The 27,456-nt window shown below is 46.0% G+C and overlaps 1 protein-coding gene across 1 annotated transcript in view; it reads left to right on the forward strand.

The window, feature by feature from the left end:
* The window catches only part of GLG1 (golgi glycoprotein 1), a 219,585-nt gene that overhangs the window by 170,759 nt on the left and 21,370 nt on the right, over positions 1 to 27,456 (forward strand). The window contains exons 8-22 of the mRNA XM_044986890.1: positions 1,736 to 1,950; positions 6,666 to 6,787; positions 7,569 to 7,670; positions 9,511 to 9,667; positions 11,638 to 11,775; positions 13,519 to 13,605; positions 14,555 to 14,617; positions 15,604 to 15,717; positions 16,819 to 16,907; positions 17,824 to 17,941; positions 19,704 to 19,796; positions 20,318 to 20,455; positions 21,824 to 21,947; positions 22,331 to 22,473; positions 22,780 to 22,881. Coding sequence (XP_044842825.1) covers positions 1,736 to 1,950; positions 6,666 to 6,787; positions 7,569 to 7,670; positions 9,511 to 9,667; positions 11,638 to 11,775; positions 13,519 to 13,605; positions 14,555 to 14,617; positions 15,604 to 15,717; positions 16,819 to 16,907; positions 17,824 to 17,941; positions 19,704 to 19,796; positions 20,318 to 20,455; positions 21,824 to 21,947; positions 22,331 to 22,473; positions 22,780 to 22,881 — 1,805 coding nt within the window. The remainder of the gene's footprint in view (positions 1 to 1,735; positions 1,951 to 6,665; positions 6,788 to 7,568; positions 7,671 to 9,510; positions 9,668 to 11,637; positions 11,776 to 13,518; positions 13,606 to 14,554; positions 14,618 to 15,603; positions 15,718 to 16,818; positions 16,908 to 17,823; positions 17,942 to 19,703; positions 19,797 to 20,317; positions 20,456 to 21,823; positions 21,948 to 22,330; positions 22,474 to 22,779; positions 22,882 to 27,456) is intronic.

Below are 27,456 nucleotides of genomic sequence, written 5' to 3' on the forward strand. Positions count from 1 at the left end.
ATCAAATGGAGAATAGTTTCCAAAGTGTACTCAAGTGATTATACTTTAAAATCCTTGACAATAAAATGGCAAAGTCTACTTAAATTGTTGCTGTGGAACTGAAACCTTAAGCAGCTGTACTAAATCCTTCCCTCCACAGCTAATCTAAGTGGTTTTCCTCTTTGTTTATATAGTAAACATGAAATATACATTACTTAGTATATGATATAAACCACTACCTTAATTTATGATCAGCTCACAACATGAAAGCCAAAGCTATTCACTTACTCTTCTGTCTGTTGTAAGTAGTCCTCCTTCCTCAACTAAGTTGTTTAAGTAAATTAATTTTCTTACTATACACATGTATGTATAAATCAGCAGAGCATACTGCATCCTAATGATACACAATGCTAATTAATGTTCTTCTTTAAATGTAGAAAGCAAAGATAATGAGTGCTGAGGCTGCCCTGGAACCTAGAACTGTCCCACGGGCATTGCAGAACATATGGGCCTATCAGAGGGTCTCAAAAAGCAGGGCCATGTTACATAAACTTGACAAAGCTGCTATAAAACTGTGTACAAGTGGCACACAATGTTACACATTCTTAACTTGTGTCTTGGAGACATTTGTACCACTCTGCAGTAGCGTTCTGTTTTGTGGCTCCTGTAGTAGGACTGCATGCTGTAATGCCTCTGGTGCAATGAGGGTCAAAGTGCCGTGGCAGCCTTTCTCAAAGTCTTCGCATTTATGGCCTTGAATGAGTAATTCCATTTGGATTGTGTAAAAATTGTAGTACTTACTGCCTACTGTAGTGTTTTCTTTATAGGACAGGTGTGGACTGGTTGCTTCCCTGAATTCCTCAACCCTGCAGGCAGCTGCTGTGGTGTGTTTAATTTCCTCTTTGCTGATGGAACATGTTATGCAATACCTAGCCCAGAGGTGCACACATTCTAGCTCAGAAGGAACATTGCTTCACACACCCAGCTATATAATTTAAGCATGACTTGGGAATTGGCAAAAGTTGGAGTTGAGAGATTTCCAGTTTCAGTTTTTGGAGTCAAACTGCATAAGGGAATTCCAGGAAGATTTCTAATTAGCATATCTTAAACTTTTCAAAGTTGAATTTCTGTACAACTATTGCCCACTTGCTAGAAATCCAGCATGTCATTTCTGTAATGTGCCTGAACTTCATGGCCCTCTGAGTATGAGACTCTGCTGTCTCCCATGAAACCTTTCTCCCCCTAAATGGCATGTTAACCCATCATTTGGCCAGAATAATCTTTTCCAATTATGTAAAAGGCCCTTAATTTACTGCAAGTGGCTTCCATCTCTGCAGTGAAACTGATCACTTGAATGTGCTGAGAATAGATGGTAACCTTGTAGTTCAAGGCTAGAAATCCATTGAGGGCTTCTGATTATGGTACAAAAGCTGCTCTTGAACAGTACAGGCTCAAACTGGAATGTCCCTGTAAATGTTTTCAGAATATAATAGAATATTCTATTTAAAGAACTGCCTATTCCCAGCAGTCATATTACTATTGATTTGACGTATTAACAGTGACTGTTAGTGTTTGTTCACTGGTTCATCGGGTGGTGGTCAGTAATTATCTATATTGCCTCAGTACTATACAGAATGCCGATATTGTCTCTACTCCTTCAGTGTGTGAAATGTTCAATTACAATAGGCTTCCTCGCACTACAGAAAGACACCACTAAGCATTAACACTAAATCACATCTACCTTCACTTGGCCTAGGTCGCCAGGTGAGCAGTGAGTGCCAGGGTGAAATGTTGGATTACCGGCGCATGCTAATGGAAGACTTCTCGCTGAGCCCAGAAATCATTCTGAGCTGCCGAGGGGAGATTGAACACCACTGCTCAGGGCTGCATCGGAAAGGGCGTACTTTGCATTGCCTGATGAAAGTTGTACGTGGGGAGAAGGGAAACGTTGGACTGAACTGCCAGCAAGCGGTAAGAGAGGCTTATGTCACTTCAATTCCATGTTGTGTGCTCTGTAGAAGAACTGCTCTTACTCCAATTTCTTAGTTGCTCTGAGGATTCTAATGGATGCAGTGTAGCTGGTGGTAGCTATACATCCTGGTAGCATGAATCTTGACTTAGTATCCAGTAGCAGTTGAATACTTCGCTTTAAAAATTCCAACTGCATACTTGATCTCCAGATACTGTAGTTCTTTAAAATCATCTGGCTCTTTCCTACAACACAATGTAGGGAAACTTCCATTTATACAAGGATATTCCCCTTTTTTGTTTGCCAGAAATATAAAAGTTCTTTGCGATTTTACTTTTCACTATGCTGTTTTACTCTTTTATTTCTCCCAGTTTGAACAATGAAAATAGACTAATCGTTTTCACTTCAAGTTCTGATATGCTACAGTGCTGCAAAGTTTGAGTTGCAAGCATTTCAGGAAATGTTAACTTTTCTCCAAAAGATGAGGAAAAAATAGCAATTTTTCTTTTGTCTTTAAGTTTTATAAAAACTGTTTTCTAAACATAAGTTTGGCCCAGATTTGACCTGACAGTAACTCTATAAATTGAACTCACTAATTCATTAATGTCTGTTTTCAAACTTATTAGTTCCGATTAATTTTAAGTTTGTACCTAATTTCTGTTTTAATGACTATACAGCTTGTTTGTGTGAGTTGATCCTGGAAGACTGACACTGTGGAGGGAATTGACAGTTGATGAAAAATGGTGTAGGGATTTTACTTCTAGTGTGATGTGGCAGTCTGGGTGAGCAGCTAAACTGTTAACTGCAATATATGGAAGTCAGTATAGCCCTCTAGAACCTTGCCTTTCAGTTCTTTACTGACAGCAGTCAGCGAAGGAGCACCCTACCCCTATTAGTGCAGAATCACATGCTGAGCTGTTGATGTCTGTGAGGCTGGGTTTTTCGGCCCCTCAGTTTGGATGTCTAGATGTTTGAGTTTACTCTTTGGGATGCATTGATGGCCTCCGCATTTTCTTCAGGGATATTATTCTCTGCAGCTCCATTAACTTCAGTGCTGCACTGATAGCTGTAGGTGCTTTGTGCAGTGCCAGCTTGGCCTTTTGTTGATGTGTTGTCTCTGGTGAATGTCCTGAGTTGCAGAGAACACTAGGATCTCTTAACAACTGGTGATCCTTAGGGACATTGAGAGTAGAGGGTTTATAAACTTGCTAGAGCTGAAAGCCATTAGGCTCCCTCTCAAACATTTTCTCCCACAGACCAGAGGGCAACTGTGACCATATTGTCTGAAAATCTGCGCCGATGTATTACCTACATGGACAGGGGTTAGTCACCCTGCTGTGTCAGGAGGCAATCAGTCTGCTATGCACCTTGCAGGGATTAAACTCTTCAGTTGATGACTTGATTAGAAAAAATCTGGATCGTCTTGCGTTCGATCAAACGTGCAGTGTTTTGACTAATATTTGTCAGGCTGCGGTCATCCATACATTGACTAGTTTACCTGCACTGAAGCAGATGTTCTGCTTTGTAACAGAGACCCACCATGCATATCAGACCACCTTTGTTCACACTGGGGACAAGGGCTCCAGTGGCCATCTCATTTCGTACTCATCCTGAGAATGCTGAGGAATAATCAACAGAATAGTCAGGGTAACCTTAGTCACTTTGGTCTGGTCCCAGCAGAGCCAGCCCTTCCAAAGTTCATCCACCTACTTACCTCAGAGTCCAGATTTATTGTCCCAGCAGAACAGCTGGGTGTTTATTTACACCTTGAGTTTCTTGATTTGACAGCACTGCTAACACGTTTCTGTGGAAGCGTGAAGGGGGTGTACCAGGCCCTGAGGCCCCCTTCTGGAGACCTCATGGCCTTACCATTCCCCACCTCAGGAAAGAGCGGAAGAGGTGAGTCCTCCAGGTTGCCTAGAGCAGCTCTGGGGAAGCAGCAAATCAGAAGAGGCTGCATGGAGCAGCCAATCAGAGTCCAGCAGGCTCATATAACAGGAGCTGCTGGAGTGAGCAGATTCAGTTGCTAGCTGGAAGCAGGGGAGCAAGGAAGGTGTTCCCTGGCTGGCTGCAGGGACTCGGATTTCAGCCCTGAGATAAGGGTGAAAGTAGTGGGGCCATGGGGAAGTAGCCAAGGGAAACGCAGAAATTAAAGGGACAAGCAGGCAGCTGCTTCTTATAGGGTCACTGGGTTGGGACCCAGATTAGGGGGCAGGCCTGTGTTCCTTCCCCCGCCCCCAACCAACCAGTGGCTAGGGAAGTGGCTTAAGCCCTGAGAAGGGAAGTAGCCCAGCAAGGAGCTGAAGACCCTGAGAGGGAGGTCAGCATTTGTGGGACTCTTGATACCATCCCGGAAGGAGATTGAACTGTAATGAGTGACTCATCTGAGGCAATAGGCAAAGGCTCCAGGAAGGAAGCCCTGGGGGCACTGCTCCAAACCAGAGCAGGGACAGTTTGAGAGAGAGCCCAGAAGGGGCTGAGAGACTGTTTGAATCAGGGTGGTGCGATAAGCCCTGCTGGACTGGTTGAGGACTGAGCCCAGAGACTTTATTGAGGGCACTGTGGCAAGCCCTGTTGAACTACCCTGGAAGGGGTCTGTTTTGTTTGTGCATATACGAACTGTTTGTGACTTGGCCGGAGGGCTGTGTCACTGAAAACCCACCTGAGAAGTTTAACTGCCAGCAGGGGTCACCGTAAAGAATGCAGTGCAGAGGGATGGAGGTGCAGACACACCCAGCTGATGGGCTCTTGCATAAGGGGAGTGACCCTGCCACAGGAAGGATGTCTTGTCTTCTCCTTATTTGAGGAGATAAAGACAGTCCTGTTTGTCTTGAAAATCTTCCACTAGGTGGTGTCATGCTACCAGACAGATGTGGTTTAAAGGGATGGCTTAAAGTTAGCAAGGTCTGGATCCTGGTTCTCGTCTGGTTCTGTTCATTCTTCGATTCTAGTCTGGTGTTAAGGCTATCCCTGGTTATGACTTAGGTCACTGTTTCATGCCCTTTCAAAAGGAACCATGGCATTTTTCCAGCCTCCGAAACAGTTTTTAAAGGTCTTATAAAGTTTTGCTTTCCTTTGTGGGCATTGTCGGATCCTAGTGCTTCACACTGTTACTAATCAAATTTATGGAAGGGCCTCCTGAGCCCAAGCATTCTTGCGTTCTGAACAATCTCTCACTGAAGACCTTGGTCTCTGTGGCCATTGCATCAGCCAGGAGGGTCCTGCATTTGCAGATACAGATAATCTACCCATATATCGTATACCACTTCCTCTTTGTGGCAATTGGACCTCACCTCAAATTTCTGATAACAGTGGGTTTGACATTTCAGTGTCAGTCACCATCTGTACCTCTCCAAAAGTGTCTGAGTATACCCTGAGGATGATTACCTGTTGTTAAGCTTGGCAGAATTCAATTTTATTTATTTATTTTTCTAATTTTGTAAATTCATCCAACCAGGAGGATAGAAGCTTTACTGGCATATGGCAGCAGTGTGCCCTTAGCTGAAATCCACAGGGCTATGGAGTTTTGGTTCCACTTTCTCAGATTACTATCAAGGACAGATGCTGGTTTTGGGAGGGCAGTACCTCTGTCACTGTTCCACAGGGCTCCAGACCTCACCGCCTTATGGAGGGAACTGCTAGCTACTCTTGTGTTGTGTCTCTGTAAAGCAGGCGTGGGCAAACTATGGCCCATGGGCCACATCTGGCCTGCCAGAGATTTTAATCCAGCCTTCAAGCTCCTGCTGGGGAGCAGGGTCTGGGGCTTGCTCCGTTCCAGCGCTCCAGCCTGGGAGCAGAGTCAGGGGCCGCTCTGCACAGCTCCCAGAAGCAGCGGCATGTCCTCCCTCCAGCTCCAACATGTAGAGGCAGCCACAGGGGACTCCGCTCTGCATGCTGCCCCCACAGCTGCAGGGGTGGTGCCTACGGACAGAGCAGTGTGCAGCGGAGCCGCCTGGCCACACCTCCGCATAGGAGCCGGGGGCGGGGGAGGGGAGGAAGATGCCGCTGCTTCCAGGAGCCACTTGAGGTAAGCACTGCCCGGAGCCTGCAATTCTGTCCACCCAGCTGTTCCCCAACCCCCTGCCCCAGCCGTGATCCCCCTCCTGCACTCGGAGTTTGGTGGGGCCCTATCCATCACCCAGCAATTAGTGGGTGACCTCTTGTAAATGCCAAAACCCAAATCTTTACTCTAAAAGCCCTTAGAGTGAGATGGGAAATTACTGCTTTATAAACAGAGCTTTGAGTCAAATATTTATACAGTGTATGCGTGTACCCCACCATCACCATCTATTCGGTTCATTGTTTCCAAACAATAAGCAGAATAGCACTAGAGAAATCCCAAATCATGGAACCATGGAGTAAGATCTTTTCCTATTTACTGTCCTTGGTTCACTTGAGAATCTATTCAGAGGCTTTAGTTGCTATCCAGTTAGAAACTTAATTTTGAGAAGTGTTTCAGTTAAAGGTCATTTACTCAGACGCACAGATTTTCTTAGGAAAGGGTACAGTATGTAACTAATGGGAGTGAGTGAAAAACCTTCCTTCTCTAAATCATTCTGCACTGTCAGTTGCTAAAATGAGCAACTGTCAAATAGGTGTGGTGTTTATTACAAGGCAGTTAGCATTGTGGAATTGCCAGTTAGAAGATAGGAGCACTCTGACATTGATCTCCCATGCTGGCTAAGCTATTTTCCTGTCTCCAATTCCTCTCTTCCAGCTTCAAACTCTGATTCAAGAGACTGACCCTGGTGCAGATTACCGCATTGACAGAGCTTTGAATGAGGCTTGTGAATCAGTAATACAGACGGCTTGCAAACACATACGATCTGGAGATCCAATGTAAGTGGATTTTTCATAAGTCACACTGTACTTTACACGTGCCCAGTAGCAACAGTAGAGTTCACTTGAGTAACCAAAATAGATATTAACCAGTCTAAAAATGAAGACTCCCAAGCAGTCAAGAGCATGTACCAGCAATTTATATAGCAGCTGGAAGTGGGATCCAATCTGCAAGCAGCTCTTGCTGTAGATCCTGCTGAATTTTTTTGTTATAGGACTAGCATTGCATTAACAAGGGTTGTCTAGCTTTATTAGTTGTAGGTTGAACTTGTATCATTTGGTGTGCTATCTTCTGTTGTTACACACACCTTCATAATGTCATTTTTCTAATGAGAAATGCAGGAAAAAAAGTATTAAAAGGTTTTTTGAAAGATAGGAGAAGGAAAACTATATTGCAGAGACAACTGTCCTATTTATACCCTCTTCTGAGCCTATTTTTTATTTATATATTAAAATATGATGCTTTTGCCTGATTTAACTGTGAACACATTTGAGTCTTGTTCATATACACAGTGGAATTTAACACAGCACACATGGGAGTGTAACTATTTTGATTTATTCCTTTTTTAGGTAGAATGTTGGGGGGGGGGTTATTTTATTTTTTTTAAAAACCCTCTGTGATGTGACTTTCACCTCTTGCCAGCCAAAATTTTTCTATGGAAAGGCAGATCTGCTGCATATAGAGTTTGAATCAGTACAGTGAGTGGTGTATGTGGGGGACACACAGCACGGCCTCTCTCCTTTCTCATTTTCTTCTCTCCTGTTTCCCTTCTGTTCCCAGGATTCTGTCATGCCTTATGGAGCACTTGTACACTGAGAAGATGGTAGAGGACTGTGAACACAGGCTCCTGGAGCTCCAGTACTTTATTTCTCGTGATTGGAAGTGAGTACTGTAAAACAGAGGGTTTAATTTTTCTCTCTGTTAGCACATCAGCTGTGCCAGATAAGCAACCCCTGTACACCAGCACTGCTTTCTGTTTCTCAACTGGAGATACTTTATGCCAGCATGTTTATGCCCTGGAGACTTGGCGCCTCATCTCTCTGTCCAGTGCCTTGGCAGCCAAATCTGCTGTGGGGCCACCCACCTATTCCTGGTGTTGATACAGAGCTAGAGATTGAACTTTTCAACCTGTGTCTTTTTATTTCGAGCTCTGAGACTTGAGAGGAGGGAAGGCATGTGCACAATTTTAAGCAGTTCATTGCCTGCGTTTCAGATAAAGATAACTTGCTCAGTGGATGGGAATGATCTTTAGTAGTGATGGGTGGGTATTCTTTTAAAAATATTGCTATTTAGTATAGGGAGGATTCACTATTTCTGTAAGAGGTTTCCTATTCTTTTATGAAACGTGGAATGCTTCCATTCCTGCCTTGTTTCACCCCCAAAATCCTTGTAAACCCTGTCTTTCTGGCCAATACGGACTAGGTGAAATTCCCTTTAGAGCATCACTGCCTTTTTATTTGGCCAGAGTATCTCCAGTGATGGACACAAACATTTCATTTCCCTCCTTCCCCTGCCTCCTTTGGCTGCATTTATTGCCTGAGCCACACTTCCAGCAAGCCACACTTCCACACTTGTTTGAACCAAACCACTTGATTAAACTACAGAATTTTTCCTTCTGTTGACTAATGCTTATTTAACCCTCATGCTGTTTGAACAAAGATCGTTCTAACTCAAATCCTAAGTGGACAGATGGTGCCCAGCCTTTCATGTTTATAACTACCATTCCCTTGAGTTGGCTAATGAAGCTGCAGTGTAATTCCCTAGGAGTGCAGGCAGAATGGAAATCTTGCATGATTTTATTTTTCTTATTGCTTTTCAAAAGCAAGTGTTTGCAGAACGGTTTTGTCTACAAATCTCCTCCTCCTCCCTGCCCTTCTGAAAATGCCATGAAGGCCTGAGGCTATTTATAAACCTCACCACTAAACCTCTCTCCCACTACATTTCCATTCCAGAAGGCTCACAGTACCAACCCCTCATTTTGGTGTAATATAATTATAACATTTCCTCCCAAGAGCAGATTCCATGTGTGCAAAGCGGGGACACTGAGGCTTCACTTCGCCCTGTCACCCCAAATCTGAACTGACTGTGGTTAACTGGAACTAAATCTGCCTCTTGTAAAACAGACTTATTTCAAAATGGAAATAATGGTACTGGCATTGGAGGTGCTCTTTAGGCAAATGTAGTGTGTACTCAGCTTCACTTTATCGCCCAGCCCGCTGTCATGCTACCTCAGGGAGCTGATTTTCTCCAATTTTGTGCACTAAGCGTTGCCAGGCCTGGTCAGCATTGGGATGAGAGATCTTAAGGGAAAACGGGGGTGCTTCAGGAAGTGATGTGGGTGATTCATTCAGTGACTCTTCCTTCTGAGTCGGTACTAGAGCAATCCGCTTACATGTTATGGGAGACTGTGCTGCTGGAGGTGGTCACTTTTGGGAGAAGATATAAAATCAAGATCTGAACTACCTGAAGACAGCAGTGATGCCAGAGCATTTGTTGCAAGAATAAGGACTTGATTCCAGATTGTATTATACAGTCTGCCAGCCTGCTGCTTTGGTTGGTTACAGAGTTTTCATGGTTTGCTGTGTTCGGTTAATAGTGGATCTGTCCACTTCATAAGCATTTCTGTGGTTTCTGTATCTAAAAATGTATAAGGCATTTGGTAGATGTTGGGGTGTGAAAGGTGCTGTGGTAATGATGTTGGTTTCCTTTTTTTCTTCTACAGATTGGATCCAGTCCTTTATCGCAAGTGCCAGGGAGATGCTTCTCGACTCTGTCATACCCATGGCTGGAATGAGACTACGAGTGACCTGATGCCTACAGGGGCTGTCTTTTCCTGTTTGTACAGACATGCCTACCGCACGGAGGAGCAGGGAAGGAGGGTATGCACTCAATATTAACTTTTCATTCTCTTCAATGGTGATCTGTCGGAGTTGGATGCATGTTCAGTTATCAGTCATGCTGCATTAACAGTCAGTACTACTGAAAACTAGTTAGAAAAGGCAGTTGCTGCAGATATTTATTGCATCATTGCAAAGATCCTTACCAGCTGTGTTCCTCCATGGACGTACCTTTAATGTCTATTAGAACTTCAGTGGAAAGAAGAGAAATGTGGTGTCTTACCAGCGGAATTGCCAGCTTGAGGCATTTGTTCAAGGAGTTGCAGCAAAGCTTGAGACCCAAGAGTCCTGTGTTTAAATCTGTGCATAGACGCTATGTAAAGGCCTCTAGAAAATCATTTGACTGCCATGTGCTCTAGCCACTTAGCTGCCAAATCGCTTTTATACAAAAAGTCCCTCTGTCATAAAGGCCAGGCTATTCTCAAATTAAGACCTGAGTCAGTTCAGAGCAATTTCCTTTGGTTTACACAATCGATTAAGAAGCTCTGCGTAGTGACATAGACTATTCTTTTAACCCTGGGTAGCAGAAACCATAATGTATTTCCCAGTAAAACTTATGACTAGAACACAGTAAAGATTTGACTTACTGCACTGGTGCTTTCCTCCTTGGATATGTGATTCAGAAACCTTATTGTTGTTCTGTGGGTTCTTGTGCTGAGTTTGCTGCCCTCTAGTGTCTTTGTTGGGGGACATAGCCTCTCTTGGAAACATTTCGGTGCTTAAAGTTCCATTTGCTTCTTTGGTGGTTGCGCTGTCGGATGCAGTTCCAGTGAGTTTTGGTGGGATTATGCAAAGATCTTGCTTACAAAATGATTCTCTAGAGCCTGATGTAAATTGTCTTATGATGGGGGAGGTCAAATATTGATCAAAAGTTCCTTCCTTGTAGGGAAGGAATCTTTTATTCGGTGGTTTCCAGTTCAGCCTTTTAGTGCCATGAGCTGAACTTCTCATTGTAATGCATTTTACATTAGTACTAACCGCAGGAATTTCAGGCCCACTGCAAATGATCTAGCAGTTATGGGAGAAAAGTTGTTTCTATGTGGGGAGCAGGTGTGTCATCTTGCAATTTAGTGTTAATGAAAGACTGATCCCACTGATTAGAGCTGTACTTTGCCCACAATACTTGGCTATATAAATATCCCACCTGGTATTTACCTAATTTCCAATAAGTGGTGGCCACAGTGTTCTATGTAACTTTCAATACTCCATGCTGTTCCAGGTTTAAGACCTCATATAACTCTGCCAATGCATCTCACACCTAAGTTGCAGCATATCCTGCTTTTTCAGTACTGCAGCCCCCCAGTCCTCACCAGCATCACCTCCTGCTGTTGCAGTCCTGAACCCTTCCACAATTTGCGCTTCTACTTCAGTCTTGACATCAGCATCCTTGTTATGGTAATATAGGACTCACCTAAAGGAAGTGACAGGACACATGCAAGGATATGGGCTGTCCTTCATAAACTCACCACTGAGTTATGAGTGTCTCCAGATTCAGACATAGTCCTCGAGAATAGACGACCTCTTTGCATATGTAATGCAGCGGTGTCCTGTTTTCCAACTTAGAGGCCTGTTCTGGTATTTAGTTCCAAAGCCAAGTGAATGTTACCTTCTAGCAAAATGGTCGTTGCTAAATACTACATGCCACAAAGACCACAGAACAAAGTGTCTATCCCTAGGGGGAAAATGTTCTCTAAGCAATGAGGAAAGCCAGAATTGAGGATACCTTTGGAGCTCAGACTACCTGGCTGATAGAGGCCAAACTTATCGTGGGGCTGATGCTCTCCATATGTAGGAGAGAATGATCTGCTCTCACCAGCGGTTAGGAAGAAGAGAAATTTCTTGTTACTTTCCATGGCACATCATTTATTAGTAACTGAACAAATCAGTTTGCTATGTAGTAGGTCAGAGCCGCATATTTGTCCCTTTTAAACAGTTCTCTGTTCCCCATTTAGCTGTCACGAGAGTGCAGAGCAGAAGTACAACGAATCCTTCACCAGCGTGCAATGGATGTGAAGCTGGATCCAGCCCTCCAGGACAAGTGCATGATCGACCTGGGAAAATGGTGCAGTGAAAAAACAGAGACAGGGCAGGTACTGTGAATTGCTGTATTGCAGTTACTCCAATTGCAAATGTGTGGGGATGAAGGAAACCCTGTGTTGCTGGCAGGTGTTGATTCTTTATGTTCATAGCTTATAGTTTATTAAAATTAGTAAATCCCCGGGCACTTTAATAAATAAAATATATAATAGGCAAAAAGTCATGGGTAGTAATGTGTGTCTGTGAAGAAGAAACTACACAGCTATGCAAGTTGCCTGGTAGAAGAGATCTGAATGCTTAATATGAAGTGATAGTTAACACTGTGGGCTCTCCTTTGATACAGCAACTATCTTTTTTTCAACTCATATTTGTAATATCCTGTTACAAACTTGACAGTTATTTTCCCCATAAACTTAGTCCCATTTCCGTTTGGCAAATATTGACATGCTTCCTGTGTTTGAATAGAACCGAAATTAACATCTGCTGCTCTTTAACAAGACTCCAACAGATAGTTATTTCATATGAAATCATTGTGCACTGGCATAGCTCTGGTGGGAGAGCTGTTAATTAGTGTATGCGAAAGAGATCACCTCACTCATTTTTTTAAAGTGTTTCTCACTGGTAGGTTTTGGTGTCATAAGTGCTGGAATTAAGGGTTCTGGGGATGCTGCCACACCCCCTGGCTTGAAGTGATTTCCTCAGACTGGGTTTACAGTTTGGTTCAATGGCTCTCAGCGCCCCCACTATACAAATTGTTCCAGCCCCCCTGTTTGGTAGTTTGGGATGTTCATCCCTGTATGAAGGTTACACTTAGCAAACTAAGAGCAAACCATCAGACAGAATATTCCAGCATGTGGTGTTCCATCCTAAGGGCATTCCCAATCACTGCTGATAGTGTCTATTACTTGATGTATGCCAAAAATTTAAACTACATTTGAAAATTCAGACAGAGGTGCTTACATTTTATGTTCAAAATGTGATTAGTGTTTAAAAAAAAAAAGTATTTTTCCACTAGAAAATAAGACCAAGTGGACAGAGGCTCATTTTCATCCAGAGATGTTTTCTCTTCAAAGCAGAAAAATGCAAAATATCCAAAGTTCAGAATTGTTCTTGGATTCAAGACCATTTGCATTGAAAACATGAAAATAATTTCTTCTGGGTGGTGATAAAACCTCAATCAAAACAAACATTTTTCATCATTTTCATCTCGTTCATTGGCTGTGGAAGGCAGCTTGATCGAGAACAGTAAAGGGTTTGGGGTTGGAAGTTTGAGTTCTGCTGCTGTGTGTCCCCTCGTGCAAATCACTTCTCTTGCGTACCTCATCTTACCCTGTCTGTAAAGCATCAAGGCCAGTGTCCCCATCACCTGTGAATTTACTAAGGAACTGAGCAGGGAAGCCACCAAAAGAGCAAGAAACTTGAAACATAAAATGAACATGGAAAATCTTTAAGTATAATCTCATCCCAAATTAAAAACTAAAGAGCAGACTTTCTGAGGAAGGCCATGCGTTGGGGATAGGCAAGAAAAGCATGGGGTCCGGCAAGACTCCACACTACTTTACAGCTGAGGCCCTTCATCCAGCATAACACCTTGTTGCTCTTGCAACCTTGAGTTGAGCTGAACTGGAACTTTTCCGAGGCAGTGTTTAGTTCTCAGAAAGCAGGCAGAGGTAGGGCCTAGTGAACATTAGGGATCCTTTACTTGCTCAGATGTTGTATGTATCATCATTTCTCTGGCATGGGGCTCTGAATTTTCACTATCTTGTCCCATATTAAGATGACTTGTCTCTCTGTAGGAACTTGAATGCCTCCAGGACCATCTTGATGACTTAGTGGTTGATTGCAGAGACATAGTTGGAAATCTTACTGAGTTGGAGTCTGAGGTAAGCAGTTTTCAGCCTGGCGCAAAGGGAAGAGTCTGTAACAAAGCATATCCAGCTGTCCTCATACCAATCCGGGGGGGGGGGATATCAACAACCCACCACAGAAATTCAACCATCTTTGAGGTAAAGCAAGTCATCCCTTGTCAGTACTGCACAAATTTTTGTAGGGAAATGAAATAACAGCTGCGATATGAGATGGGCTGAGGGCAGACACCACAATGAAGGTGGCCAGGGTACTGGGGCTAACACCTGTACTCTTGCAGAAAGGAACACGAGATCTGTAATGATCAAAATATGCTCAGGAGCTCAGATTTTGGCCTTCTCTGAAAGCAGTTGCAGCAGCACACAGCACCTGCCTAATGTTTTGTTGGAGGCAATGTTAGGTAATGAGTGGTGGGAAGAGCATCATCAATGGAGTCGACAGCACCACTTCTTGCAGCAGTCCAGGTTTTCATTGAGTGCCTTTCCATCTAATCATTGGCTCTGTTTTACATCCGACAAGCTCTCTGCTCTAGGGGCTTTTTCCTTCCCACATTTCCAACACATTTTGCTGAAAATGGCTACTAATCTCCAGCTGTCTAGGTTGCTGTGTGGCACCTATCACTGTAGTATCTCTGGAATGAGTTCCTCCTAGTGAGACTGAGCTGGCTGAATTATCTGAGCGGTAAGGGCTTCTCCAGGTCTGTGGAGAGCTGTTCTGCTCCAAGCCCACAACCTGGAAGGCTCTCCCATCATCACCACACACTTGGCTGGAGCATGTAGTGTGACTGCCAGTGCCAAAGGGCGAAACTGTCTGGATTTCATCTGGACGAAATACCATAAACTCAGGTGGACAGCTTGACTTGGAGCACAATTTTCAGAACTTTTAATGTATGAACAGAGCCTTTCCCTTATGGCAATTTGCTGTGCAGTTGTTACTGAAGCTGAATGTTGCATGTCTCTTCTGCAGGATATTCAGATTGAAGCCTTGCTGATGAGAGCGTGTGAGCCCGTCATTCAGACGTTCTGTCATGTAAGTTCTTTGTGATAATCTGGGAATGCTAGGGAAATGAGGACAATGTTGGAAAGGTTAGAATATCCATTGTTCAAGCATTGTTGGAAGTACCAGACCCAGGCATCAGAATGAATGCTAATATAAATGGGCGCAATTAGTGATGTTTTTATGCTGCATGTTTGTTTTGCCTAAGGATAAAAGCCAAGAGAACACCCAAACCCTGTGTGTGGTGCCAGAATTGCAGCCGGGGATATATTACTTTACAATAATTTAATGACCTAGGACTAGGTAACCATTTTCAGCCCGTGTGTGTGTATAGGGGTGTCATAAATACACTGCTCTGAACCCTAGTCAGATTGTTCACAGAACTAAAAAACAAGCAAGGCAGATGAATTGTGTATCTAATAGCCAGCTGAATCCCAAGGCTCTTAACTCCATCCAGGGCTTCTGCTATTATCATACTCCCTGTCACAGGAGTTAGGACTTCTAGATGAAATTGACCTGTAATTCAAAATATTACTGTTTATATTAGGTCAGAACCCCAGTTCCACAGCAGCAGACTCCCCAGTGGCTCTGCTCCCTTCCCGACACTCTTGCAGCCTCTCATCTTTACTGCATCACTCTGTGGTATTGATTAGTCACACTTTATGATAAGCAGGTAGCTTCACATCTGTTAGTTACAAAGTTCTTATCATGGATGTCAGTGTTGGCTGGATGTGTGTGTGTGCGTGCGCACTCATGCTGCTTTGAGAGCACTCCTCTCAGATGTGTGACTAAGTATCTACAGAGCGATTAATGTTAATTAATCCACACAGGGTCACATAATGAGCTCAAGTTCAAAGTAGAGAAACAGTGCTGTTAATTTCACTGCCTTGAATTCTTATTGGTGGTCATGTCATTTGATTGGTTGATTTATAAAAAGCATGGTGGAATGGGAATGTTTTCAAGAGGGTAATCCATTTCTGAAGTGGGGGTAACAGCCTGTCCCTCCTTCCTTCCTTCAGGAGATGGCAGATAACCAGATAGACTCTGGGGACTTGATGGAATGTTTGATTCAGAACAAGCACCAGAAGGAGATGAATGAGAAGTGTGCCATTGGAGTCACTCACTTCCAGCTGGTGAGCAAATACCTGCCTCCACACACCGTATTCCTTGTAACATCTCACTTTTGTCCAGGGAGAAGTGGGTAGGAGATTTCTGATCATGCTCCTCTTCATGATCCAAGACCCAGTACAGCTTTTGTGAATTCACTTCATAAGTCTGATCCCTTATTTCATGTCCCTATTTGTACATCTAGACATAAACTTTCACTTTTGAATGTTAGCTCTAATTCCGTTGATGCCCCTTCCCTGTCTCTCTTTGAGGCAGGGCCCAGTGCATTCTGCAGCACAGTCGGAACAAATTCTATGGCAATTTTAATTATTAAATATTAAGGCTACAATGTAGTCGTGGAATCTGTGACTTCCAGCAACCTCTGTGACTTCAGCCTGCGGCAGTCAGGAGCTTCACGCTCCCCCCCTCCCCCCGCCACCTGTGGGGGCCTGGAGCTGCGGGTTACCCCCGCCACCTCTGGCGACCCCCACAGATCCTGGGCGGCGGGGGAGGACCCCTTCGAGCTCCCAGGCACGGCGGACCCCTGGAACTGTGGGTGGCGGGGGTACCCCACAGCCTCTGCGCAGCTGCCCTACTTCAGGTGGTGTGGAGACCTGCTGATCCCCATTTTGTCAGGGATATTTTTAGTAAAAGAAAAATTCATGGAAGTTGTGACCTGTCTGTGACTTCCGTGGATTTTTCTTTTTTGCCCATGACCTGTCCATGACTTTTATACTAAAAAATATCCCTGACAAAATCTTAGCCTTAGTGATGAGTAGTTAACAGGGGCAGCTGCCCCAGGAAAGCTCGAGCCTGCCGCAGATCTTGTTAGGCAAATTATGAGTTTCCTCTTCGAAGCCTGTCACTCCTTGAGACTCATTCTGTAGTGAGGATGTCTTGATTGTGGCTCACATTGTTTGAGGCATGGGGAGAGGGGTGAAGAGGAGAAATTGGCCAGAGGGGCCCATGCTTCTGGCCAGTGGAATTGCATCAGGTACATAACGTATTGACTCTGTCTGAATAGAGCATGGCAGTTCAGGTGCTATGGAATACACTGTTTCAAGCAAGCCTAGTGTCTCATCTCATTTTGATCTACTCCTTTTAATGTCTGCTTCTTTGTCACTTAGGTTCAAATGAAGGATTTCAGATTCTCATACAAATTTAAAATGGCTTGCAAGGAGGATGTGCTGAAACTTTGCCCCAACATCAAAAAAAAGTATGTAGCAACCGAGTGACTAGAAGCATGTAATGAAGTCCTCTAACAACATTCCTTTGCCTCTGTCGCCAGAAGTGTTAGCCTGCCCCAGTGAAAATTGCTGTTTCTGTTAAGCTTTGCTTGACTGTATGCGGCAAACATTTACGATGGAGGAGGTTCCTCTTTAGGAAAATACTACTTCTGCCTTAGTCGCAAATTTCTAATTTTGCTGTTCTCTTCAATGGCCATAAGAATAGGCAGACACCCTAGAATTTTAAAGCACTTACGTTATCCATTGTCTTGTGCTACTCCTGAGATGTAGGAGACAGTGTTGATTAGCTGATGAAGGAAGAAGCTCCACAAATTTTCAGCAGGTTTGTTCTCTTCAAAAGAAAAAAGTTTTAATGGCCTAATATGATCTACGAACAATTGATGATAAAAATGTGAATTGGAACACAAGCTCAGGCTTACTCTTGCTTTATGCAGAATATGGTAGGTGGCGTAGTCACTCGTCCTCTAGTGCTCATGTGCTTACTTTGGAGACCATACCCCTGACATTGAGAGTGGGATTTTCAAAAGCACCTACATGATTTGGGAGCACAAGTCCCAGGTTTTCAGTGGGATTTTACACAAGTCCCCCTGTGCTTGCATTTATAGTGTCCAGTACAGAACCAAGCTGCTGAGTCTGGATTTGGGATTAGAAATCCTCAAATTGTCTATTTTAATCTTCAGTCCAGTTACACTCTCATCTGATTGTGCCTGGGCTAGATCAAATGCACAGGCACTTTATGCTGACGTGGCATTCCTGAGCGTCCTAGGTTACTACGTTACTTTGCTTCTTGGTGACATGGTGTCCTAACGCTAGCCCTTTGGCCTGGTGTACAGGGCCAAGGAATGGGGTGGCATGATAAATAGGGACCTGTTTCCTTTTCTGCAGGGTGGATGTGGTGATCTGTCTAAGCACTACGGTACGCAATGACACACTGCAGGATGCCAGGGAGCAGCGAGTGTCTCTGAAGTGCCGCAAACAGCTGCGCGTCGAGGAGCTAGAGATGGTAAGTATGCATGAGGCTCTTGGCCATCTATTTTCCAATAATAGTTTCCCCTCTTGCATACTTTGGAAAACGAATTAAACTCATGAGATATATCTACTTTCTACTGGGAAAGCTAAAAGGGACAACTTTTAAAGCAACACATCAAAAAGCCAGTTGCCTTTCAGACTCACAGTGATGACTTAGTGTTCTGATGCCGGCTGCCTGAACATAGCTCTTAATACTCAGCAGCTGGATGGCAGCACACAACCACGGACTTCCCCTAGCCCCCATGAGGAAAGTATGAGCCATGTTTTACATATGAGGAAGTTGAGGCTCAAAGATGAAGTGACTTGTCCAAGGCCACTCAGTGAGTCAGTGGCTCAGCAAGGATTAAAACCTGTTTATTTCTCTAGATGAGGCTACCTCCTCCTTCTCTGGCATTGGTAGCATTTACAGTAATAGAGCCACAAGACTTTTCTCCCTACATTATTTTGTATAAATGGTGGAGTTCTGTCTGACCATCCCCAGCACCCTCAGAGGCAGCATGCTCAGTCTGTGCGTGGGGCGGCAGTGAATGTCTTGCATCACTGAGCAGCACCTTCAGTTAAAGAGCACACCAGGATGGGTTCCCATCGCTGTTCTGGCCTTGAATCTTCAATCAGAAGGGTGTTGGCTGGCTTGGACCCTGGTGTGGAGGGAAAGGGAGGAACTGGTGTGGAGGAACCCTGCATTTAGAGGGGGGAGGGATAGCTCAGTGGTTTGAGCATTGGCCTGCTAAACCCAGGGTTGTGAGTTCAATCCTTGAGGGGGCCACTTAGGGATCTGGGGCAAAAATTGGCCCTGCTAGTGAAGGCAGGGGGCTGGACTCGATGACCTTTCAAGGTCCCTTCCGGTTCTAGGAGATTGGTATATCTCCAATTATTACCTTTTATTACCTTTTAGAGGGAGATAGGAATCCCCATTCATTGTTAGTATTCTGTGTGACCTCAGTTTAAATGCAAAACAGTTGGTTCAGTACAGCAGTGTAAAATAGAATTTCACTCTAAGGCTGTGTCTACACTGCCACTTTCAGCGCTAAAACTTTAGTCGCTCAGGGCTGTGAAAAAACACCCCCCAAGCGACAAAAATGTTAGCACTGAAAAGCGCCAGTGTAGACAGTGCTTCATGGCTCCCGACGATAAAGGTACCACCCCTCGTTCGGGGTAGTTATTTTTAATCTCCAGGAGAGCTCTCCCCGGCGATAAAGCATGACTCCACTGCCTATGTCACGGCGCTGCTGTGGCTGCACTGTAACGTGGGCAGTTGTAGACATACCCTAAAACCCACGGCCAGCTGTAAGACATGACCATGTCTTGATCTGCTACGTGGATTTGCAAAACTGATTAGTCACTGGCTTTTACCACTTGCCCTGACCAGGATAATTCAGATGTAAGATCAGGTAAACATGAAAATGAAGCTGGTGAATATACATACGAGACAGATGTCTGTGACCGGAACAAGAGAGCCAGATATTGTCAGTCCTGCAAGGAAAGGTAGCCAGTGAAAAGTACCCAGAGTGGGATATGCATCCAAGATAGTACCTAGACATGTGACAACTCAGTGACCTTTTCAGCACTGATCATTCTTACCCACTAGATCCGCACTGAAGACTTCTCTTTTGTGATACTTCAGTGCCTCCTTTGTCTGCTGTTGTGAATATGCTGTAGTTCCTGGATAAAACACTAATTGACTTTTTGATTGAGTCAGCTAACTGCTTGTTTTCCTGGGTCTACTTATCTTATAGACGGAGGATATTCGACTGGAACCAGAGCTGTATGAGGCTTGTAAGAGTGACATCAAGAACAATTGCCCAAATGTGCCCTATGGCAATGCACAGGTGATGGGCCTTTTAACTATTTCCATGTCAGTTTTTCACTGCACATAGTCCATTTTTGAAGAACGTCCTTGTCTTACCAAGCACACAGCATTAGACTTGCATTTTGGAGTATTTTCCAACTTTTGTGAAGATTGGAGCATTTCAGTGTCCAGCTCTTTCTGCATAATATCAGAGCACAATGTGGCAGTTGGTTTATCCCTTTGTACCGAGGCAAAGTTAGCAATTTGTAAATCTAGTTGAATAGGAAGGTGTCATGACCATCTTATTAAAACTAACAATTGGCTAGCTGAATACAACCTGCTCTACAATACAACATTAGTGAGAGATTTATTTATTTATTTATTTATTTGGGGGGAGGGGTAGTTAAATTCCAGCCTCTGATGCCTAGGATTTAAAAAGAGCAGATACTTGAAAATGAGCCCACAGGGGAACACCAAAAGTATTTCTTGACAAAGTATAAGGGGGAGGATTTTCACCACCGGTGTGCCTTTCTCAACTGTTGTCATACTGTCTTGCTGCAGATTATTGAGTGTTTGAAGGAAAACAAGAAGCGTCTGAGCAACCGGTGTCACCAGAAAGTGTTTAAACTGCAGGAGAATGAGATGATGGATCCAGAACTAGACTACACACTCATGAGGGTCTGCAAGCAAATGATCAAGGTAATAGTCGCACGCTGACCGGTGAGAGGATAGATTTGAGACCACAGGGAAAGTTAACTCACCTAGAACTCTCAGGATATTTATGCTTGACACAAGGCAGGGGGGAAAAGATTGGTTTTATTTAAAAAAAACAAACCACAAGTTCTTTATTCTCTACAAAGACTTCTTGCCAAAATGGCTGCTTCAGACCATGCTGCTTTTTACACAACATAATTAGGTCCTTTTTTGACTTATAACCTTGAATCAACATGAGTGTTCTTTCAGTGATCTCCTCTTTCAACTGCAGCCCCTGCCCCCAAATGTCCCATGATCAAGGTAGGCTGGGGTACAAGCAAATCTGTTGCCTGGAGTATCAGCTGGTGTTGGGGGAGAAAGGGAGTTGATGTGCTTGAGTTTTTGATAGAACTTAGATCTAGGCTAGTCTGCTGCTGCACTGGATCCCTTTCTATCCAAGGACAAAAAGTTGTCAAGAATGCAGATTGATGTAACTCTTTCAGTTCACTGCTAATACAGCCTTTTATCAAGTGACAGATAAGGCAAAATCATACAGCTGCTCTGGCCACTCGCAAGATTAAACCACCCTCAAGCTCAGAATGCTGACACCTCCTAGTCAGGAGACAACATTAAACACTAATAAACACTTTATTGCATAGCTGGAGGAGCACCAGGGCACTGCGTTAACATGGAGAGTTAATAAAACAGTAACCTGGCTCCATTAATGTCTGACTGTAGGGCTGGTAATGGACCCAGGCTTTAAAAAAAAAAATCTGTAGCATAATCAAGGCTAGTGGAAGGTTACCACAGCACGGAAGCCTCAACTACAGCTCCTAGAACTAGAGGCCCTGCAAGAGCAGGATCCACCAGAGCAGTGGTTAGTCTGTAGAGTGTTGGTCAATCCGTTGATCTAGATGGACGATTTTATTATCTCTGTGCACAGGGCAGTGACTTGAAGGTGCGATCATCAGCTTCCATTTATTCCCGTTTCTGGAGCAAACAGGGACAAAGAAGAAGATGGGTATGAGACCCAGACAGACATAGTGGAAGTTTTGCACCAAAATGTGGAATGAGAAAACTATGAATGGGGAAGCAAAGGGGCATCTGGCTTTGCTTGGTGTTACTGACATAGAGCAGTAAGCTGCAGCCTGGGACCTCAGTTGCTAGCAACTGCTCAGACCATGCTGCATAAAACAGTATTCCCCTTCCTTCTCTCCCCTGCCAAAGCAGAGGGTGAGAGGAATTGCTGTTAGTGGTGGGTATTAGTGAGGGAGAGTCAGGCATGGTCCCTCTTTGGCTTAGGCAGGTGGCTGTTTAGTCTCTCTTGTGAATGCGACGTTTCATATGCTATAAAACCTGGGTTTCTCTTTGCAGAGGTTCTGCTCTGAAGCAGATTCGAAGAACATGTTGCAGTGTCTGAAACAGAATAAGAACAGTGAGGTGATGGACCCTAAATGTAAACAAATGATCACCAAGCGACAGATCACACAGAACACGGGTACCGTGGCCTCCACTTCTCTTTTTTTATCCAGGGGAAGGAGCTAGTTACCTGCCTGGGCTGAGGAGTGGTCTGCACAGCCTTAACTGCAGATACCTTCCCTTCATTTAATTCCCCTTCACCCAGTCTAAGAGCAAACAGTCTCTCCACCCTAGTTACTGAGTGTCATGTGATTATTGGTTTCACTTGTTACTTCGTTGTCAATTTCTACAAAGTAAAAAGTGACAATTTAGCTCTTTCAAACTGCTGAAAGACAGTGTCATCCAGAAGGAATTCCTACTGCAGATCCCCTTTGGAGCTCTGTCAGTTTGTTGTTACATCTTTTGTTCCAATAGTGTGAAAATTCTAATGCGGTTCCTTTCCCTCTTTCCTCTCTTGGTTAGATTACCGCTTGAATCCAGTGCTCAGAAAGGCCTGCAAACAAGACATCCCCAAATTTTGCCAAAATATTCTGAGTACGGCTAAGGATGATGCAGAGTTGGAGGGTCAGGTCGTCTCCTGCCTCAAGTTGAAATATGCAGACCAGGTGAGTGGGGAAGGCAAATGTGTAACTATGATCTGCATAGAAACGTGCGCAGCAACTCTGATTGACCCTCCATCCTAGTAAATTAGACTCACTTGCAGTGTGTATGTACGTAATCTTGTGCTACGTATGGATAAGAGTCCAAGTGCTTTGCACTCACAATTTAACCATCATTACCTCTTAGCCATCACTATAGAATAAACATATTAAATGCATTTAACCCTGTTATTAAAGGTGCCAAGACAGCTGACTAGCAAAAATCAAGCTCATTATTTGGTTGGCTAATTGCTATCTTCCTCCTCTCAACAGCGTCTGTCTCCAGACTGCGAGGATCAGATCCGAGTGATAATCCAGGAATCTGCTCTTGATTACCGGCTAGATCCCCAGCTGCAAATGCACTGTTCTGATGAGGTAGGAGACATGACCACTATGCCCCTTAGTTTAGTTGAAAGCTCTCCTCAGCAGCTTCACACTCAGTCTCACCCCTTTTTAACAAAATGAACCCTTTTGACAAGGCAGCTTAACTACTCCGAGCTAGTTCCAGGCTCTCTGTCTGCAACTTGCGCCTAGCACAAAATAATTGTATTCTTCTGCACAATCAGTATTTCTAAGTCAAGCTTTGCCTCTGGCATGCACATCGACACTGATACACTCATCATCATCACTTGTGAAAAGCAAACAAGTTAATTTGTCCTTTTGAGTTTCCCATCAATCATGAGTGAACCATAGTAGCTGAAATCTGCTTTATTTTTTCCATGTCAGTTTAAGCAATGACTCATGAATACATATTTCATGCCAGAGCTGTGTTTGTGCCAGTTTTCTTCACCCTGCTCATGCCTCTCTGACCTGGGTATCTCAGAGCAACAGGAGTAGGCATTGGGGTCAGTAGGGTCGTGGGAGGTGGCACTGCTGGCAAGGTGGAGGGAGAGAAGGAGAGACAGAAATTGAGTGAGCTAGTCTTTAGATGTTTTAAAGGATGAGTATGTGTCTCCTTGGAGATTTTGAGGGTTAAATTGTACAGCATCTCCTGCTCTCTTAGCTTTTGGTAGCGTCCATATGGAGGCTGAACCTGTTGCAACCCACAGTCCCTTGTTGATAATTGAACAGTTCTGAAATGGCTGCTACTTAGTTGTCTCTCTGTCTGTCTCACACACACACACACTCACACACGCACGCGCGCACGCTTTTAAATTCACTACTCTAGTTTTGGATCGGGGAATATGGAGTCTGCTCAGAATATCATGGCATCTTAAACCTTCAGTCAGACTGTTCCTGTAATCTGCCGCAGACATAGTACATAGGGTGACTGTGTGGCCAGTCAAAAAGGCACCCTGGCGGTTCCAGTCAGCACTGTTGACCGGGCCATTAAAAGTCCTGTCGGCGGTGCTGCGGAGCTAAGGCAGGCTGGTCCCTACCTGTCCTGGCTCTGCACTGCACCCCAGAAGCGGCCAGCAGATCCGGGTCCTACGTGAGGGGGAGGGGGGCACAGAGCTCCACACGCTGACCCCGCCCCAAGCACCGGCTCCACACTCCCATTGGCTGGGAACCACGGTCAATGGGAGTTGCGGGGGCAGTGCCTGCAGACAAGAGCAGCATGCAGAGCTGCCTTCCGCGCCTCTGCCTAGGAGCCGGACCTGCTGGCCACTTCCGGGGCACAGTGCAGAGTCAGGACAGGCAAGAAGTCTGCCTTAGCCCCACTGTGCCACTGACCGGGAGCTGTAGATAGTTTTTCTTTCCTACGTTAGTTTGAGATAAGCTCTGTAGAGAACTTTGGGGTTCTCTCCCACCCCATTGATGATATGCCCAAGGCACCAGGTTTTAAGAAATGTTTGGTCTGTCTCTGGGCCTTCCCAGTCAGCAGCAGCCAGAACACCTGCTCGTGTTGCCGTGGGAAACTCCTGTCCCCTCCACGTGTAGTGTCCCTGCACCCAGGAGGTTTACTGTTGGTCTAGGTACTAAGGGCTGTTTCCATTCAGCCCCTTCACAGTGTCAAGGAGGTTCATGAAGGTGTTAGTGGTAGCGGGGGCGCATCTGTCGTCAGGGCAAGTCATTGCTCCCATACTTGGAGGCTGGTTGTCCTCACAGAAATCATGCTAGGAACTACAGCAGGGGTGGGCAAACTTTTGGTCCGAGAGCCACATCTGGGTGGGGAAATTGTATGCAGGGCCGGGGAAGGGGGTTGGGGTGCGGGAGGGAGGGAGTGCGGAGTGTGGGAGGGGGTGCGGTGTGCAGGAAGGGGCTCAGGGCAAGGGATTGGGGCAGAGGAGGGGTGCGGGATGTATGAGGGGGCTCAGGGCAGAGGGTTGGGGTGCGGGAGGGAGGGAGTGGGGGGTGCGGGAGGGGGTGCGGTGTGCAGGAAGGGGCTCAGGGCAAGGGATTGGGGCAGAGGAGGGGTGTGGGATGTATGAGGGGGCTCAGGGCAGGGGGTTGGGGTCAAGGTGCAGGCAGGGGGCTTAGGGCAGGGAGTTGGGCGGCAGGGTACAGGAGGGGTTCAGGCCCGCCCCAGCACCGTTCCCACTCCCCAGTCGCTCGAAAGAAGCAAGCCTTAGGAGGACCCTCCGTTAGGCCCGAAGTGGTCGCTCCAGCCCCAACTGAGCAAGCTTCGGACCAGGCCTCTAAGCCTGACAAGACCGCTAGGCCCCGGGGTCTGCTCATGCCAGCCCCGCGCAAGGAACCGTGCAAGTGGAATAGATTACATTGCCTTCCACTCCAGATACCTTTGAGGCCGCCAGAGGGCTCATCGAAATGACAGCACCGGTGTCCCCCGACCCAAGCAGTGGCTCTGGCCTGAGTCCCGGTACCGTCCAAGGGCAAACCGGTGATGTTCGGACTGTCAGCCCTCAGACTAGCATCTCCACGCCGCTCTGAGTCCCGGCGCCATTCGGCATCCTGGCATCGCTCCAGGTACTGGTCTGACTCATGGCACCGGTTAGACTCGCAGTGCTGATCCCGCAGCCCCGACCCTCAGAGCCGTTCACTCTCAAGGTCGCTTTGGCCTGCTGGAACGTGGTCCAGGTCACGTTTGGCAACCTCGCGGCACCGTTCGGACCGACGTCACTCAGAGCACCAATCCCCGCCCCAGCTGTCACCACAGCACCGGCCTGCGATTCGTCGCCGATCCTCTTCGTGGCACTGCTCCTCATCACAGCACTGCTCTCCAATATGGCATAGCTCATGGTCATGATCAGCTCCACGACGCCAATCTCCGTATGACCCCCGTCTGTCAAGGAATTCGGTGCCCCCTTTGCTCCATTCACCCACCGCTCCTCCTTGGCCGTTGCGATCCCAATCTCCTTCCAGCGGATCAGGGAGAGCGTCAGGGGTTTCGGACATTCCCCGTCAGGCCCGGGAAGCCTCGGTCATGATCCCTCCCTCCCTCCCAACTCCCAACTGGCAACCTCAGTGGCAATTTTGGACCCCTTGGGCATATCAGGCCCAGGGTGCCCCACCGTCGTCATGCTCAGACACCCTGCCTCTTGAGGCAACCCTCAGCTTCTCCCAGCAGAGGCTTGTACGGAAATGGGGGCCATTGCTGAGGAGGGAAAATTGGTAGCTCAAACCTCCCTTCAGGGTTTCCTTCATGCTGCGGACGCAGCTGCACATACTCTGGCCTCTGGCATCGGCATCACCATGCGGCGGAATGCCTGGCTCCAGTCTTCAGGACTTCCGCCTGAGGTGCAGCACACCATCCAAGATCTCTCCTTTGATGGTCAGGGCCTGTTTGTGGAGCAGACCAATTCCCATCTACATACCTTCAAGGACACAAGAAACACTATTAAATCCTTGGGCATGCATACCCTGGCTAACCAAAAAAGCCATTTAAACCCCAGACAACCCAGCAACGCCCCTTCCCACCTAGACCCAGGCAGGACTTCTCCCGTCGGAGAAGCAGGTACTCTCGATGTAGACTGTCACATCCCCCCTCCGGACAGGGTCAAGGACAATCCAAGCCACCCCCGGCCCTGAGTGCCCATTTTGAAGGTGCACTTGAGGATGGACTACTAGCTCACACCCCGGACAATTATCCCTTTCTGAACCATCTATCCTGTTTCTACCATGCCTGTCCCATATTACATTGGACCGTTGGGTCTTCCGCACGGTGCAGATGGGATATTCTATCCATTTCCGCTCCATCCCGCCCTCCTGCCCTCCTTCCTCATCTCTCTTCAGGGACCCTTCTCACGAGCAGCTCCTCGCCCAGGAGGTACAATCCCTCCTTGCCCTAGGACCAGTGGAGGAAGTGCCTCAGGAGCTCAGGGGCAAGGGTTTCTACTCCCATTATTTCCTTGTCCCCAAGGGAAAGGGAGGCCTAAGACCCATTCTGGACCTCAGGGAGCTCAACAAGCACATTGTCAACCTGAAATTCCGCATGGTCTCATTAGCCACTGTTATTCCCTCACTGGATCCGGGAGACTGGTATGCTGCCCTCGATATGAAAGACACGTATTTTCACATTTCTATTACTCTGCCTCACAGAAGTTTCCTCCGTTTTGTGGTGAACAAGAAGCACAATCAGTTCACAGCCCTCCCGTTCGGCTTGTGCACAGCCCCACGCGTCTTTGCCAAGTTCATGGCGGTCGTGGCAGTTTTTCTTCACCGACACCACGTGCACGTCTTCCCGTACCTCGACAACTGGCTTATACGGGGCCCGTCTCACCAACAAGTCCGGTCTCAAGTACAACTGGTCATGGACACGTTCAGTTGCTTGGGCATCATGCAGAACGCCAGCAAATCTGTCCTCTCCCCTACTCAAACAATAGAGTTCATCGGAGCAGTCCTGGACACAACCCAAGCAAGAGCTTTCCTCCCGGAGGCCTGGCGCCTGGCTATAGCAAGCATTATTACTTGCCTCTGCAAGTTTCCCACCACAACATCAAGGCAGTGTCTCAGGTTGCTGGGTCACATGGCGTCCTGTACCTATGTGGTGCAACACACCAGGCTAAGACTCAGGCCTCTACAGATATGATTGGCATCAGCTTATCGTCT

This window comes from Mauremys mutica, chromosome 14, assembly GCF_020497125.1.
Source record: "Mauremys mutica isolate MM-2020 ecotype Southern chromosome 14, ASM2049712v1, whole genome shotgun sequence".
NCBI lineage: Eukaryota > Metazoa > Chordata > Testudines > Geoemydidae > Mauremys > Mauremys mutica.